Below are 15718 nucleotides of genomic sequence, written 5' to 3' on the forward strand. Positions count from 1 at the left end.
TACTTAATTGATTTAGCAACACATAACTTCATATCATAACTAACAGAACACAGCAAACTGAAACAGCAAGGCAAGTTCAGCATATGTAAAAGATGTCAGAACAATCCATGTCCTTTAGCCTTCATTTCATCAATCCTGGTAACAGCTTTCTTCTCTAACATGATTTTATGAACCAGGTACCGAATCTCTAACTGTGCAAAATATAGTCTTAACCAAGATGCAAACCCCATTGGGAATGGGTGCTACCTAAAGCAGTAAACTGAACAGCTATCACGTCATAATGTAGTTTCAGCATTAGATTAGTGACTGAAATACACTGATATTTCTCAGTTAATTGTAACCAAGTTCTCCTAACTGATATTGGCTGACAATCAGGCTCTTAGTTGAAAAACCTACCATCAATCTCAATTTTTTTCTTAGGTTGTATAAATTGGATTCTGAATTTCTTCTGTGGGACACTAAAACTTAGGTCAACACCAACATCTCTTTTCAACGCTGACTTTGGAGTCCCAATGAAGAAGTGAAAGACAGCTTCACTTGGGATCCATGAATTCTCCTGAAAGAAAGAAAAGATAAGCACATTATTCATTGGCACACTATTTACAAAACAATCTCTCACACTGAGACAACAGATTGTTTGTGTGTGCTGTTTCGTAGACAAAAGAGTATATACCTACTATCAGCGTCAGTAATTTTTGTTCAACATATCTTCCCCCTATATTGGGAATGGAATTAATACGTAGACCTTGGAATCCAGAGGGCTGAATATGCAGTACTGAGATTTAGCACTCTGTCACCAGAATAACCAACTAAAAAGCCAAAGTCCAGTGTGCCAGTGGTACCTGAGCAATGTAGTTATAGGCAGCTTCCACCACGTACTGCTGCAGGCCTCTGTCTTGCTTAGTTAATGTCACAGCCATTCTCAAAGGTGCACTAAGGGGGAAAACCAAACCACTGTCTGGGTCAGGATAGGACATTTCAGAACACAGCTGCCAGCCAATAATCTCAGACACTGGTGGAAGACAACAGTTGAACATTTAATTAGAACAGCAAAGAAAGAAAACATGAAAATGAACATTGCACTGTAGACCTTTTAGAAATAATGTGTGAAAAAATAAACTCTACTGAATAAAAATGATCTGTCACAGATATTTCAGAATGCATTTCTAAGACAAACATAACAGCTGAACTCACCGTCCTCCCTAGTGCAAGATCTGGTTTCTGCGTGGTCTTGGAAGACATCTATATCGTCTGTATCATTCACCACTTTGAAGTACAGTTTAGAGCTACAAACAAAAATTTTGAACAATAACCTAAAATCAATTATGCTAAAGTTATAGTAATATTTAAACAAAATTCTCAGTTATAAGCCACCTTCTCCCAGATGTGAAAAACAAGATGAAGTTCTGCAATGGTCAGTCTACATTTCTACTAATTATCACTGACTTTTATCCACAGTTTTCATGTTTAATCTGTCACCATCTTGAGATTCATCTACCGTTCCTTACAGTCAGTATTAGATTTCTCTGTTCTGAGCAATTTGGTATAGTCAGCTTATAGCAACTCCACTCACTTCCTGGCTTCTAGATACTTTTTCCCCCGTTAGGCTATGTAGGGACACCACTTTTGTTCCAGTCTTGAAGTTCTTCCAGTACATCATTAAACTGCTGATACAAAAATCATGGTCTCTGCACTTGATGGGAGCAAGAGAGTTAATGCAACATCTAACAAACTCTTCAGTCAGGCTTCTGTTCAAACAGTGCACAGTACAGGTTTGTGACTGTTTTGACTTTCATTATGGTCTGTCATCCATCCTAGCTGACTGAACCAGAACTACATCTGTAAGTTTCCCAGAGCCCAAAGGGAATGAATGGTTTAAATGTGAAGTCCAGAGACTTTCAGTGCTTTTCTGAACTGCATATCCTATGGCACTATGATGTCCCAAATCAAGAGAAACACAAAGAAGCAGCAATCCACAAACTGTAAATACTTCATCCGCTGTCATGTCCAAGACATGCTGACATGTCATTTACAATGTGTCTTCCCTTGGACTTCTATCAGAACTAAAAGTCCAAAGGAAAGAGAAAGCCAGCAGAATAAAATGAACTAAAAAGCCTAGATTGTATTAATACAAGCAATTAATCTGCTTAACATCTGACAGGTGTTGAGGTTGTATGTTACAATGCAATCTTTACCTAACATTAAGGAACCTAACTAAAAACCAAGCAGAAATGTTTGGGCACGCTTTATTATTACTATATTCCAAATTACTCCAGTGTTTTGCTAAATACATCTATGGAAGCAATGCTAAGCTTTTCCTCCACCATTTTAATTTCCTGATCTAGATTCTTTGGATACTAAAGTTCCAGAAACAGCACTGATGTTCAGTAGGAAAAAAGAGGGTAATACAAAAGATTAATTTCCATCTTTTGTTATAAGGCTTTGATATGAATGTATGTTTTAATGGTAAAGCAATAGAAAATTCAAAGAATAATCTCCCCTTCCTTTTCTTCTGAATGGCATATTTGGACTATGAGTCAGACTGAAACAGCTTGTTTTCTGACAAAATCTATTTCTGTTCTATCAATCTACCTTTTAGTTAAGCTCTGATTCAAGAAAGTTAACAGTAACTGTTTTAGAAGATGCCCTTGCTTAATCTTACCTGAAATTAATTATGTCCATAGATTCTTCTGGAGTGTTCAAGAAAACTTTGAACTCTTTCCCTTTCTTTACCTGGATTCCCCCATCAAGACTAGTAGATGTCCTCATTCCTGTTAACCACTTTAGACCAGCTTGTCCCAGAGTCCCCACAGTTCCCATTTGGACAGAAAGCTGGACAAATGCACTGTTGAAAGATTCATGTACATATCCTTCTATAAAATGCAGTTTCTTTTTAAAGCACTTAATTTAAACCTCTTCAATAAATACACAGCTCTTGATGCTGTAACACAGTATATTCTATGATTAAAATCTGTTTTGATAGATTGAACTATTTTGTTTCAGGAAATAACTGAAAAGATTGCACATACACCAACACACACTCTCTAACATGAATTAAAGTACAGTTTTACTGTATCTCCTAAGGAAGGGATTTTTAACCCAGACTTCAGCATGAAATACTAAGAAAGGGAAAGCGATGAGAACTGAGTATCACAGGGCAAGTTTCTCTCTGTCTGTACAGCCCTTAGTGAAGTTTAGCAATGTATTCAGCACATACAAAAGCTACAACAGCCAGGAAAGGAAACAGTGTTAAATCATTCACTGGTTTGTACATCCACAACCTGTAACAGCATATTTGATCCTGAGAAAAATCCACTTGTAACAGGTAAATCATCTGCATGCAAGCAGACCCCTAAAGGAGTTTGATTTAGGGATAGAGAGGAATAGTCAGCTTAAACCAGTTGGAATAACACAGCAAGAGAGCTCAAAATCAGACAGGAAGGACAGCAAAGCACTGCTGGCCTTACACCATGGCAACCATTCAGCAGAAGGCTGATGACTGCTTTTGTTCTTTAGGAATCTCCTAATTAATTGGCATTCACACAAAACTTTCACTTCAGGAATTGCTACTTTACATCAGGAATATGTGAAAGAGACACTTGCAGCATTTATTACCTTGGCTTGATATATCCATTTAGAAAGAAATTGGACTGTTGTTTGAAATCTGCATTCCCTTTGATTTTCATGTTGATTGCTGCTGAGGCATTGACTGCCAGCTGAACAGGAAAGCCTGAAATTGCTGGAAACTGCAACTGTTCAGCAGCCAAACTCATCCTTTTATTAAACTGGACCTCCTGCCCCTGTGGTGAAAAAAACACAAACAAAAACCAGAATTCTATTTTGCATAATAGAGTCAGCATTCAAGAACTTTTCCACATATAACTTTTGACTGCATCTATTTATTGTGAAAGTGTTTTTACCTGAGCTGATTTGGCATATAAAGAAGAAAGCAGCCCAAAGCCTGCATATGGCCATGGCAGGAGTCAGACACCAGTCCCACCCCAGTTAAAAAAAGAAATTGCACTTAAGCATGAATGGATTTGAATGAGAGAAGCAAGAGTTAAGAACCACTAGACAAAAGAACAAGTCTGCCTAATGTACTGAATGCTGTTTAAACCAAATACACACTGGAGTCTTTTAGAGCTCAATTTAGAGAAAAAACAAGTAATATTTTGTATCTTTTACATATCTGTCAGAAAGCAGTTTCTCAAGATATTTACTTTCAAATAGAAAAAAGGTTCCTTTTACCTTCAGAAGTCTGACAGCCAACTCAGCCAGATTTAAGGAATAATGTTTCATCTGTTTTCTTAAATCTTCGCAATCTAAGAAGCTAAGTTCATTTCCAAAGATTTTCATGCTTAGCTCACATTTCAGTGTCTCCTTTCTTACTGTTCTGTCAGTGAACTGCCATGATAAAGAAAGAAATCAAAGGGAATGGTGTTATAATTTCCTTTCAAACTCAAAATAAACAATTCCTCAATGCAGGCTATGCTATTAGTAAAGAGATATTCAAATACTTTGGAGACCACTTAAGACCCTGGATTAGTAGCTGTTCTTTCCAGCTACACTTCAGCTCCATATCACACAAGCTGTCACTATGAACACTGCTCATGTCCAGTCCTAAGATGACAGGCAAAGGAGAAGTATTGCAATACACACCCACAAACAGAGGAAGCTTTTAAAAATACAATCTCAAAACAACATTAGGGATGCCTTGATTGCTAAATAAACTGCTAGGAAGTAAAAATTTTACATTTTCTCTCCTAATGATTGTATAATACCTCAGCAACGCAACATGATCATGAGCTTCCTCTCTAACAAGAAACCCTAGGAAGATGAGTCCCAAGAAGAGAGATGATCTAAGACACACTAAATGAATCACAGACCCTGAGTTTTCCAGCTAATACATCAACAATTGAAGTCAATTCTCAGAGCTTTCCTGTTGTGTGCATAAAACACAGTGCTCTCCAAAAATGGGTAAATTCACAAAGGGTCAATGTAACATCTGACATCAAACTGGGAAGTCAGACTGCAAACAACAGGACTCAGGAACTCAACATCAAGTAGCTGTTTACAGTGGCACAGCAGTCAATAGACAAAAGCACATCAGCATAAAGGGACCAGAGCTCAAAATAATGAGAGGAAGCCCAAAACACAGGCAACACAATCCCATGGCTGAGTGTCATTGTTTTGAGACAATAAAACAATCTGAAAAATACTAAAGATCTGGCTCTTTGCTGCTCTGTGTTTTCTGCAGCTGTTAAATTCTCTGCAAGTGAGCAGAATGAGTTACATGTGTCTTATGCAAAGGAGTCACAGTAATCCAGAGCAGTTGTCCAGTGTGAGATGGGGCCCTGTGTTTGACTGGGAAATGTCATTAATTTTTCCAAGATCTGCAGGTTCAGTTACCTTTTTGACTAACTCATTCATCTTACTGTATTTTCTACCAAGACAATTTTGGTTTGTTTTTCTCAGCTTTGGCTTGCCAAACTTTGTCACAAGATGATCAGCAGGGCTGTATCGCTTCAAATTCGGGTTCCTCTGCTTGACTTTCTCTGCTGTTTCCACTGGGGTTTCTGACTTGTGGTTTTCTTCATTAGTATTTCCAAAAAAATAGTCACTGAAAGTAGCAGATTTCGGCCCAAAACCCTTCTCTATGAGGGTTTCAGCATTCTCCAATCGCACACCAACCTAGTGAAAAGCATACAGTAGTGAAAAGCCTAACAGTGACATGTACAGGCTATGGCCAGTTCTAAAGCAGAAAATCAAATATGCAGCTAGATGCAACCAACAGAAAAGATTTGCCAAGCAAGAGCACAGTAGTCTACAAAGTTTAGCATTCTACCTCCTTCAGCATTCAATACTGGATACTTCAGTATTAGATCTTCCCATAAAAATTAAAATGTAAAGCTCAGTCCAAAATAAAAATCCTTTTTCATTCAGGTACTGTGGTTTATTTACACCATGAAGGGCCAGAAGGGGCTACTGCTATTTTGGCATGTTAAAAACAGTATTTTGGCTGGAAAACACTAACATATCCTTTTCATGCTCTGAAACAAGATTCTGTCTGGAAGTTTGCTTAAAACAGAATTACTAACACGCATACATCCATGGTATGTGACACTGAAAAAAATATTTTGTTCTCTTGCAAGCTTAAACTTGAGATCTGAAGGCTACGTTAAATTCTTTCTTTCACGTGCACATTGTTACCTGGTACAGCAGAGGCACAGCTAAAGATTATGAGGTTGCAGGCAGGTCATTGAAATATCCCAAGCACTGGATGCTCAACAGCACTAGAACAGTGACTTCAGCTCAGTACAAATAAGTCTGTCTCCTGTATTAAAGGAATGGTGTACCCAAGCCAATCCATTTTCCACTGTACATCAAGAAAAGGAGTCTCACTATCCCAAACAGGAGCCAGAGCAGTGTCTCAGGAAGCACTGACTTTAATGTTTCATTTGAATCAACAGGAGCTGAGTGTAAGTCACTTTCCTAGTGCATGGCACTAGCAGAATGACAGTGCTTTTATTTTAACTAAGCCCATTGCACAGAGGACTCACCAGTCTGAGGCAACTGTGCTACAGCAGTGAAAAGCACACTTTGCTAAAGGAACTGCAACAGGAAAACAGAAAATGTTTTGTACTTCAATATACCAAATGTCATTTGAGGAGGGGAATAAAAAACCCCCACAATTAAAAAATCCATAAACTTGCCTCCAGGAGATTTATAGCCTGTCCCATAAGGTGAACAGTCAAATTTGTCATGACTGATCGTGGTAGAAAAGATGCAGGAGAAAAGACCACTGATGCTTCCATATTTGCACCTGCACCAGCTGCAATGGAAAATACCAGATGTCTGTCAGCTGGGGATCAGCTGTTCTCATACACTGTGCAAAATTCATAATTCTTTGGAAAACTGTTACTCCACTCAGTAAGAAGATGGTGAACGAAACATTGTCAATAGGTGAAACTCTAACTTTTTAATATAGCAAAGACATTATTGTAAGTAACTTCCATTTACTGGAATTCTGTATTGACTGGATATTACTGGGTATTATTTCACTAACATCAAAAAGGAAACTATTTATAATACATAAGATGCATAAATGCTCTGGAAGAAATGGACAGAAAATCAAAACATGACTCTGAAAAACATCATCTAGCATTTTCACTGAAAACAAATGAACAGAGAGTAAAACAGGAAGGAACTAGTTTGACTCTTTTCTTATACCAAGGACAGCACATGAATCAGGAGAACAAAAAAAACATCCCAATCCCCTGTTGCTGCAAAGGAAGTTAACTAAGGAAGGAATTAAATGTTGATGCTCACAAAAATAATCTTAAATGTTCATTGGTTCTTAGTCTCCTCTCTCACAAGAGGCAAAGGTGTATGGTATCTGCTTTGCTGGAAATACATTTCATATACTCCAATTAAGGTCACAGCAGAATCAAGCTTACGTTTAGATAGTATTAAAGTCATAAAAATCAAAGTTCTCTGGAGCAAGTCATAAAGTGTCAGAAAAGCCATGTGGGATTTTAATAATCCATATGCTACAAAGCATTAAGTTCTAAAACTGCACATACCTGAGTGAAACGTGACATCAGAATATGAGGAGTATTTCCATGTCTCCCGGTCAAAATCTTTGCTAAGGATTTCATCAGGAATAGAATCTCGAAGATGCTCCTTCAATGGATCATCTGTCTCCAGGAGCTGAGAGAGATGACTCCAAACAAAGGAGCCCACTAAAATTCAACAAAGAAAAGCATTTGGAAATCAGAGAAAAATTACAAGAGTTTCAAAAACAGATGCAGGAAATATTTTTATTTATTTATACCACCATTAATTCTAAGCCATTCCCCTGACCACGACAGAATTCATTCATTTTCAGCATGATTAATGTCAGTCTGATGCACCTACTGCAACAGCACTTTAAACAAAAAAAAAAAAGGCACATACAATTGAACAATAGTGATTAAGAATTAGTACTCCTGCATGACACTCTGTGGAGTCCCAGTTTGGCCACATATGTGCTGTGTTGTGGGGGGCAAATATTTCCCGTATGTTCTGGAGTCTGGTTCTTAAATAGCAGCTTTTTTGTCTCCTGAAGATAAAGGGTAGTAGGCTCCAGTGCTAGTTCAATGCACAGATACTGAATACTGATGTAACTGCATTTTTCACAACACAATTTCTTTGTTTCAAATTTTGTTTTCTGAACGTGGGAATTGAAAACTAACATGTACCCTATGCCTTCAAAAGCACTTGTTATTCAAACATTTATTATATAAATTATTTAGCTATCACATCAACAAAAGACAAGGGAAAGAAATTAAGACTGTTCAGGAGTACTGCATTAAATTGTTTAAAATACACAACGTTTTGGATGGACTTATAGAGCTCCTTCATAAATCAGACAAATTAAATTTTCTGCATGGAGTCACAGGGAGGAATCACTGAGGGTACACCTTGACAGGATTTTGGAGGTGCATGCAATTTCTCTGTGTCTGAACTTTGAACAGAGAGGAACGAGTGCCCTCCAAACCACAAGCCACATCAGCAGGCGAACACAATGCTGAGCCTGGACTCACCATCACTGCAGGATACACTGGTCCGGACATAACATCCTGGGAAAACAGGTACCAGCTCCAAGTCAGAGCTGGCCAGGATCCAGACACAGTGCAGACAGAGCCTGCTTTCATCTGCCTGCAAACAATCTTCTAGATACCCTTCTCATGTTTGCTTCTTCTTGACAGATGTAAATGCAAAGGATTAGTCTAGAGGTATTCTTCACTGAATGTGGTGAAATAACTTTAGAATATTGGAATATTTTTTTTCTGCCACCCGTTTCTTTCTCACCTTAACAAAATGCAATTTACACTTACCCATTTGTATTTCTAGTGCACTCAGCATCAAAGGTCTCACATCCTTCTCAGGAGCCTTCAGTGAATGAAATGCTGACAGTAGAAGGAACTAAATCTATGAAAAGTCAGTCTTTACTGACTATTGCTAAACTAACACTATCGCAGTTTCAAAATAAAATGTCGCACTCATACAAACAATCATTTAGAAACCATCTACAAAGCATTGAGATGAAATAAAAATTGATATAGGTTGGTACCATCACACCTGCAAAGTAAATGTCACATTGAACATGTAAGACTTCAGTAGATGCTTGGCTGACCTTGGCTGGATGTTTCTTTCAGCAAAGTCTTTTGAACTTGTTTAAATAACTCTTCACGTGGACATTTCATTGCTATATAATAAGCAGCAATTCTTATTTCCACATCTTCACTGGTTGCTTGATACAACTGAACTAATACAGCATTCTAAGAGAGAAAGATAAAAATATAAAGACAATTATGATTTACTCCCCTAAAATACCTCATGTGCACTTTCAGGCCCAGGCGAGTTTTTTGTTCTCAAAGAGCTACTGCTATATTTATAGCTATTGCCTTAGAACTGACAAAGTCCCTTTGTGTAACATGGATACAAATGTATGTACACATTGTCTATACTACCTTACCCACAAATTTCCTGAACAAGCTGTCCTTATGACCTTGAATCCTGTACTGACGAATCGATACAGGACTCTGCAGTGCAGAGCGTCCCTTGCCAGCACAACTGTTAAGGATGGTTTGTTCCACCACAGGGCAGACCTGTCATATCTCTCACATGTGCCACAGCCAATACACAGACAACAATGGCCATGGTTTTGTTCACAGGCTATTAAGATCATTACTTCTGGTCTCAATCAAAGAGCAGGACTGCAACAAATTTATTCTGTTCAATATTTCCCCCGTATCAACAAAGATGACTTTTTTGTGAACTGCCAGGAATTAAGAAACTGGTGACTGACACTACTAACATTTTTATTAGCATTTAGCAACCCCAGTCCACCCAGTTCAGCAGTTCATTTGCTAGACAATGATGTGGTATATGACAACATAGAGACTTGATACTTTGAACAAGTCTAATGAGCAACACCAAGCTTCATAACTGCAGAACAAGTGACCAATCCATGCTGTAATTAAATTCTAGAAAGCCAGAGAGATGCTTCTCCAAGTGTAAGTAGTCCATGTGGAGCCTCTTGTTCTTCAGGAGCAGGACTGCCAGCTTTGCCCAGGCCAGCACTCCTGGCTTTGCCATTCTTTTAAATATAAAGGTATTAGAGATAAACAAGTTTTGAACTTTCTTCCACTAAAACATTTAACAAAATATTCTAACTATGGCAGTGTATTGCAAATCACAGTAAGCTTCTCACATTAACACTTTATATTTCAGAGAATGAAACAGTGAAACAGACTATGGGAAAAATCAAGTCCTGTGGGTTCTCAGCCATAATGCCCCCAGACATAAGGCACCCAGCTGAAGTGACTAATTAGGAAGTCACAAACACTGCCCCAGTCACTGGATGTGTTACCTCAACCGCAGCAAAGCACATTATAGGTCTGCTCATCTGGGTGGCTCTACCCTCTTCTCCAACAGCAGAGGGGGCTCTGCTGGAACACGTCTACACTTGTTCCTTATCTGTTTGCATGTTTTGTAACTATTCCAAAACTCCCAAATCTGTGGCAGTGCCAGGAAGCCATCAGTCACCTCTGGCAGTAAACCACGTACCCTGACAGAGCAGGGAATGCGCCGGAAGGCTTGGACAGCAGCGAGGCGAATTTCCACGGGATGACTCTTCAGGGAAGCACACGAGCTCAAAGCAGGAGCCAGTGAAGCTGCTGCTAGTCCTGCATTTCCAATGGCTTTCAACACCAGCTGCATCTGTAAATGCAAATCAAGGTAGAACAGAAATCTCTCCATGTGCTGTCAGCTGTACATTGAATTTTATGGCACTAACATTTTCTGTGCAAAACTCTGTTTAAAATGATTACTGGTCATTTGGAGAGTTTACTGCAGCCCCTACTGTACCACCTATACTCTGGCTTTACTGGGAGGACAAGACACATATGGACCCCTGTTGTATTCTAATGCCATGTGGCACTTGTAAGAAGAGCCTGGCTTAGACCTGAGGGAATTAAAAAACATTTTTAAAAGCCTGCATTGCAACAGAAAAGAAAAAGTCACAAATTTTATGTACAGGAGAATTTTTTCAAGTTCTTTGATATTTTGTCCCTTTTGATCACAGGTATTTAGACCTTTTAGTGATTCAACATGGTGTTCTGCACACAAATTAAAATGGTAATTTGTCAACAGGTGGGTGTTCTTCATACTGATCAACAGTATGAAGTTTGCTTCATAAGGAAACCCAAGACTTTTCCTTATTTCCACACACAAGAACACCCATACTGATAGGTTGCATTTGTTGGATTGCAAAATTTTATCAGCCTGTTGTAGCAAGGAATATTCATTCACTGAGCTTGTATTCATAGCTTTCTGGAAATCCAGTTAATACCGTTTTCCTCAAACACGTTCTAGATCATAAAGGGAACAGAAAGCACTATATCATATGCCTCTGTATAACCAATACCTTGCTGAGATGTTCTGAATCTTGCACAGTACAGTTTCCTCCCAAAAATTTCCCAAGAGTCCTCATCACACTCTGCACAGCAGGTACATGATCACAGGAGCTGTGAGCTGAACAAAACCTATGTACAAGAGCAGTTACTCCCAAGAAGCAGCTCTGGCTTGCTCTAGGTGACTTCAGCAAAGGCTGTAAACAAGTACAAAAAGAACAAGGCGTTTCAGAAAAGTCATGAGAATGACTATTGTAACATACCACAGATAATAAATGTATCAAAATATTTACATACTAAAACTCAATCTCAACAAAATTACCTGGACAGAGCTTTGTACAAATCTGTGAAAAAGACTGTTACAGAAAAATACAAAAATTATGAGCCACCTAGATTCATTACAAATTAAAAAAGAAAAAGCAACATCCACTCACAGCAAGAGATTCAATCATGCCTGAGGTGGGATTAGAAATGAATGTAAACGACCAGAAGAAATATTCTACTTTGTCTTCCTCAACTTCTGCAGAAGCTATGAGGTCTTTCATTAGGACAACACATGCCTCTGTAGCACAAGATGGGAGAGCATCTATTAATGGTTGCCTGTAACACAAGAAAAAAGTATAGCAAATCTAAAATGACCAAAATACTCAAGAATCACATAACAAATACATTGATGCTGGGCTTCTTTCAAAGTAAATAAAAGTCCAGTGGCTTAGCAAATGCCAGATTTCACAGAAATCAATATTATCTTTTGGTTTAGTGGCCTTACGGAAATATGCCTCAGCCAGGATGTGATGGAAGTGCACTGGTGTTTCAAGAACTGTATCTAACCAGATTTTCAAGAAAATACTCAGTTGCTTTCTCTGAAAATTAAGCCACATCATATCCCAGGTTTGACTTCTAAAGATTGAGGTACCTTAAAGCCTTGATTTTTTATTAAGGTGTTTTTTTTGTTTCATTTCACCTGTAACAAATTAAAATATTTAAACAGAATTGCCTAGCTTTTACTTCCTGTGCTTTTTTAGACCTTATCTAAGGGGAAAGCTTACACCAGCAGACAATACACATTTCAGCTCTTAAGAGTCCCTCTGTAAATATTCTGTACCTGCCTTCTATACTGATGGAAGGACACGTTTGCATTATCTAGAAAGCAGTTAAAATAAATGGCATGAAAGCATCACAGAGTAATCTGCATGGGATTCTTTTTCACTCCTAAACTTAACAACCATGTCCTGAGTAAAATCAGCCTAAAGTTAATATAAAAGAGGAAAAATAGTTTAATTACTGTCTAATACTGAAGAACATTAGCATGACTATTTGTCAAAGAATGAGAATAAACCTAACCCAAAACAAAATTTCCCCCTTTTGCATCAAGTAAAGTTAAAGATATTGTTGCAAACATAAAACCTGGCATTAGATTAATTTCAAACAAGCTGATGACATTTTGTACTGAAACTAAGTAAAAGAATTGTTTCATTGTTTTCATTTTTGTGAAGGGAGAAAAATTTAGTACTGATTTTAATAATACTGGATTAGTATTTCTGATAGTCTCAAACCACTGGATCAGAACTACTCCTGACTGCAGAGGAGTAGGGCCTTGATCTTTAAAGCCATGGTTCTACAGTCAGTATAAACCATCTTGAGATCCAGCTGCTACTGAAAGATGCAGCTCCACCACATCCATACTCCCAGCCTATCATCTGTCTCCTCTCATCCACAACTACTAAGGGCATTGAAGGTACAGATCCAGGTTAAGCTTTTTCATAACAAATGGCAACATAAGCTTAAAACCAGCAGAACTGATTTCCATCCAAGCCATGACTCATGTTCCCCATTCACATTGCTTTGGAAACAGGAAGTCTGGCAATGGGAATAGGCATGGGACAAAAAAGTCTATTTTGCACATAACATTCATTCAGTAAGGAGAGAATATTATCCCTCTGCTACATAAACAAGATCTGCAATACAAATTATTCCTTTAAAATGCTCCAAATTTAAACCCAACATTTGGGCACAGACTTAAAACATTTACTATTTTAAATATTTGCAAAACATTTTTTTCCTGTATGTTTTTGAATGCAATTACTAAAGGAGCCTTACCAGTTGTCTCTGCACTTAAATGAAGATCTTTGCCACAGTGCTCTCAAGGCCTCAAGAGAAAGACGTCGAAGTTCAAACACGAGAGTCATGAAAAGGTCTGCAGTCTGTAAGTGCACAACCACAACTGTAATACTCCTGCTGTGCAGGAGTATTACAGAGAACAGAGCACAAGAGGTTATACAGGCATTGCCACTGATTTACCATGTAACCTGGGAGTAAACCCTCCTTTCTCCACCATGTCTTTACATTCCTTCCCTCACTTGCTTTTCTCTCCAGACTGCAAACACATATGGAGAAGGGCTTTTGCTTTACATGTCAGTCAGTCCCTCAGACAAGAGTGCTCAGTGACCACCACGCACACCACTGGCATACAAATGAATAATAAACCAAAATGCAACACTGTGGTTACAATCCAGAAGAGAAAGTTATAGTCTTCTGTGATTTTGTATGGCAAGATCCTGATTTATGACCAGAACTGCTGACATGGCTTTGACGCAAATGAAACAATAGTCAAGCTAACTGCATATTAATCTTAGGTTTATGCGAAAGATCATTTCACTGAAGTTTGGGCAACACTTAGACATTTCCCTTGAGAACCCTTGGGCTGTGAGAAATTATTGCATCTTACTGGAGAAAAGCCCAGGATAACTGCCATTACCTCTGCAGGCAGCACAAGACTGGCCAGAAACATGGAGGCAGAAGAGCTGCTCTCTCTCGCTAAGAAGAATTGCTACATCATACAGCAGCTATTTTACCTGGTATTTTAAAGGCTATATAGCACATGAATGTGTTCCTCTGAGACCTGATCCAAAGTTCAAGAAAGATAGGTCTCATTACTCGAAAAATTAGCAGAATGTTCAATACAGTATCTCGTATGTTTATTTTAATCAAATTTTATAATGCGCAAGTTTTAAACATGGTCCATGTCAGATTCACTTCAATGCTTTATTCACCTCAGATGTGAAAGGCTTAGATATAGGACTAAATTTCTGGTCCCAAAGAAAATATTTTTCTTCATGTAAAAATCATACAAAGTCCAATTCCACTAAGTCACATTTCCAAAGGTTTGGGGAGAGACCTACTTTGACTTCCTGACCTTCCTTCCAGGAGCTACTCCAAAAAACAATGAAAACATGGAATAACCCAGTGCCAGCATTTGATTTAAATTTAAGACTGCCAAGACATTTTCAGTAACAAGAAGCAGTCTTTCAGTAAGAAGTCTGAGTAATTTCTTACTGTTTTGTCTGACAGGCTGAGGGAGTAATTTGTCAGATCCAACACAGATACAGTTTATGTTTTTATTCTTTTGGGATTTATATTCTTCTTAGAAATAATACATTAACTTCATCAAATTAAAATTTGTTCTCATATGTGAAGCCCCACCTATGTATTAATTCTGTTAAAATTTATAATTCCGTAGCTAAAATTCAGATAGATCCACATGCATTCCCTTCTCTTCCACTCCATCCCATCATTACCATTAAGGTCTATTTTTAAAAGAAATTACAAATCTGGACATTATGGAGCTGGTGAAATATATTGCATTTTATGGTCTATAAAATATTCAGAGAACTGTGTTTTATGTAATTTTTTAAAAGCCTTTCTAAAGCATGGGCCTTATGTACATTTTTCCACAGGCAAATCCACTGTGGGCAGTATGACTGGGGGGCTGGGGACCCTCACAGATCTCATCACAGGGAGTTGTTTGTACAGCTGCTGCTGAGCCCAGGTGGCCCATCAGCTGGAGCCTGCAGCACAGTTCAAGATAAAACTGCCAGACTGATGTTCTTTCAGGTGATACAATTCTAGACTGTAGACTGACTTCATTCTGCTTCACACCCGCTGACTAGACAAGCTCCCATCTAACAACTTCGTGCAAAATTTTGCAGAGAAACAGCTATTTTTACTTTCCAATAATAAAGCTTTAGAATGAACTGTCTGACTAGGTGGGCTGTTTTCATTTTTTTAAGGTCAGCTGCATTGAAATTGAGCTGTCATTGCAAATTCCTCTTTTGGAATATCATAATAACAAACTACATTCAAATCTGACTTCCATGCCCACCTCTGAAAGAAACATAAGAAAGCCTGGCTTTTATTCTACATAGAAGCTTGCTTTTCCTTCTATCTGCAGATCTGCCATATTTTAAATAAAGAAACTA

The 15718-nt window shown here is 38.2% G+C and overlaps 1 protein-coding gene across 1 annotated transcript in view; it reads right to left on the reverse strand.

Moving 5' to 3' along the window:
* LOC138118929 (uncharacterized) overlaps positions 1–15718 on the reverse strand; it is an 83617-nt gene that overhangs the window by 50461 nt on the left and 17438 nt on the right. Inside the window, exons 9-22 of the mRNA XM_069030308.1 lie at positions 13560–13663; positions 11894–12059; positions 11474–11656; positions 10615–10767; positions 9179–9323; positions 7584–7742; positions 6714–6832; positions 5410–5691; positions 4249–4404; positions 3616–3800; positions 2663–2845; positions 1195–1286; positions 843–1012; positions 397–556 (exon numbers count right to left, since the gene is read on the reverse strand). Of these exons, the coding sequence (XP_068886409.1) occupies positions 397–556; positions 843–1012; positions 1195–1286; positions 2663–2845; positions 3616–3800; positions 4249–4404; positions 5410–5691; positions 6714–6832; positions 7584–7742; positions 9179–9323; positions 10615–10767; positions 11474–11656; positions 11894–12059; positions 13560–13663 (2257 nt within the window). The remainder of the gene's footprint in view (positions 1–396; positions 557–842; positions 1013–1194; positions 1287–2662; positions 2846–3615; positions 3801–4248; positions 4405–5409; positions 5692–6713; positions 6833–7583; positions 7743–9178; positions 9324–10614; positions 10768–11473; positions 11657–11893; positions 12060–13559; positions 13664–15718) is intronic.

The sequence above is a fragment of the Aphelocoma coerulescens genome, chromosome 14, assembly GCF_041296385.1.
Source record: "Aphelocoma coerulescens isolate FSJ_1873_10779 chromosome 14, UR_Acoe_1.0, whole genome shotgun sequence".
Taxonomy (NCBI): Eukaryota; Metazoa; Chordata; class Aves; order Passeriformes; family Corvidae; genus Aphelocoma; species Aphelocoma coerulescens.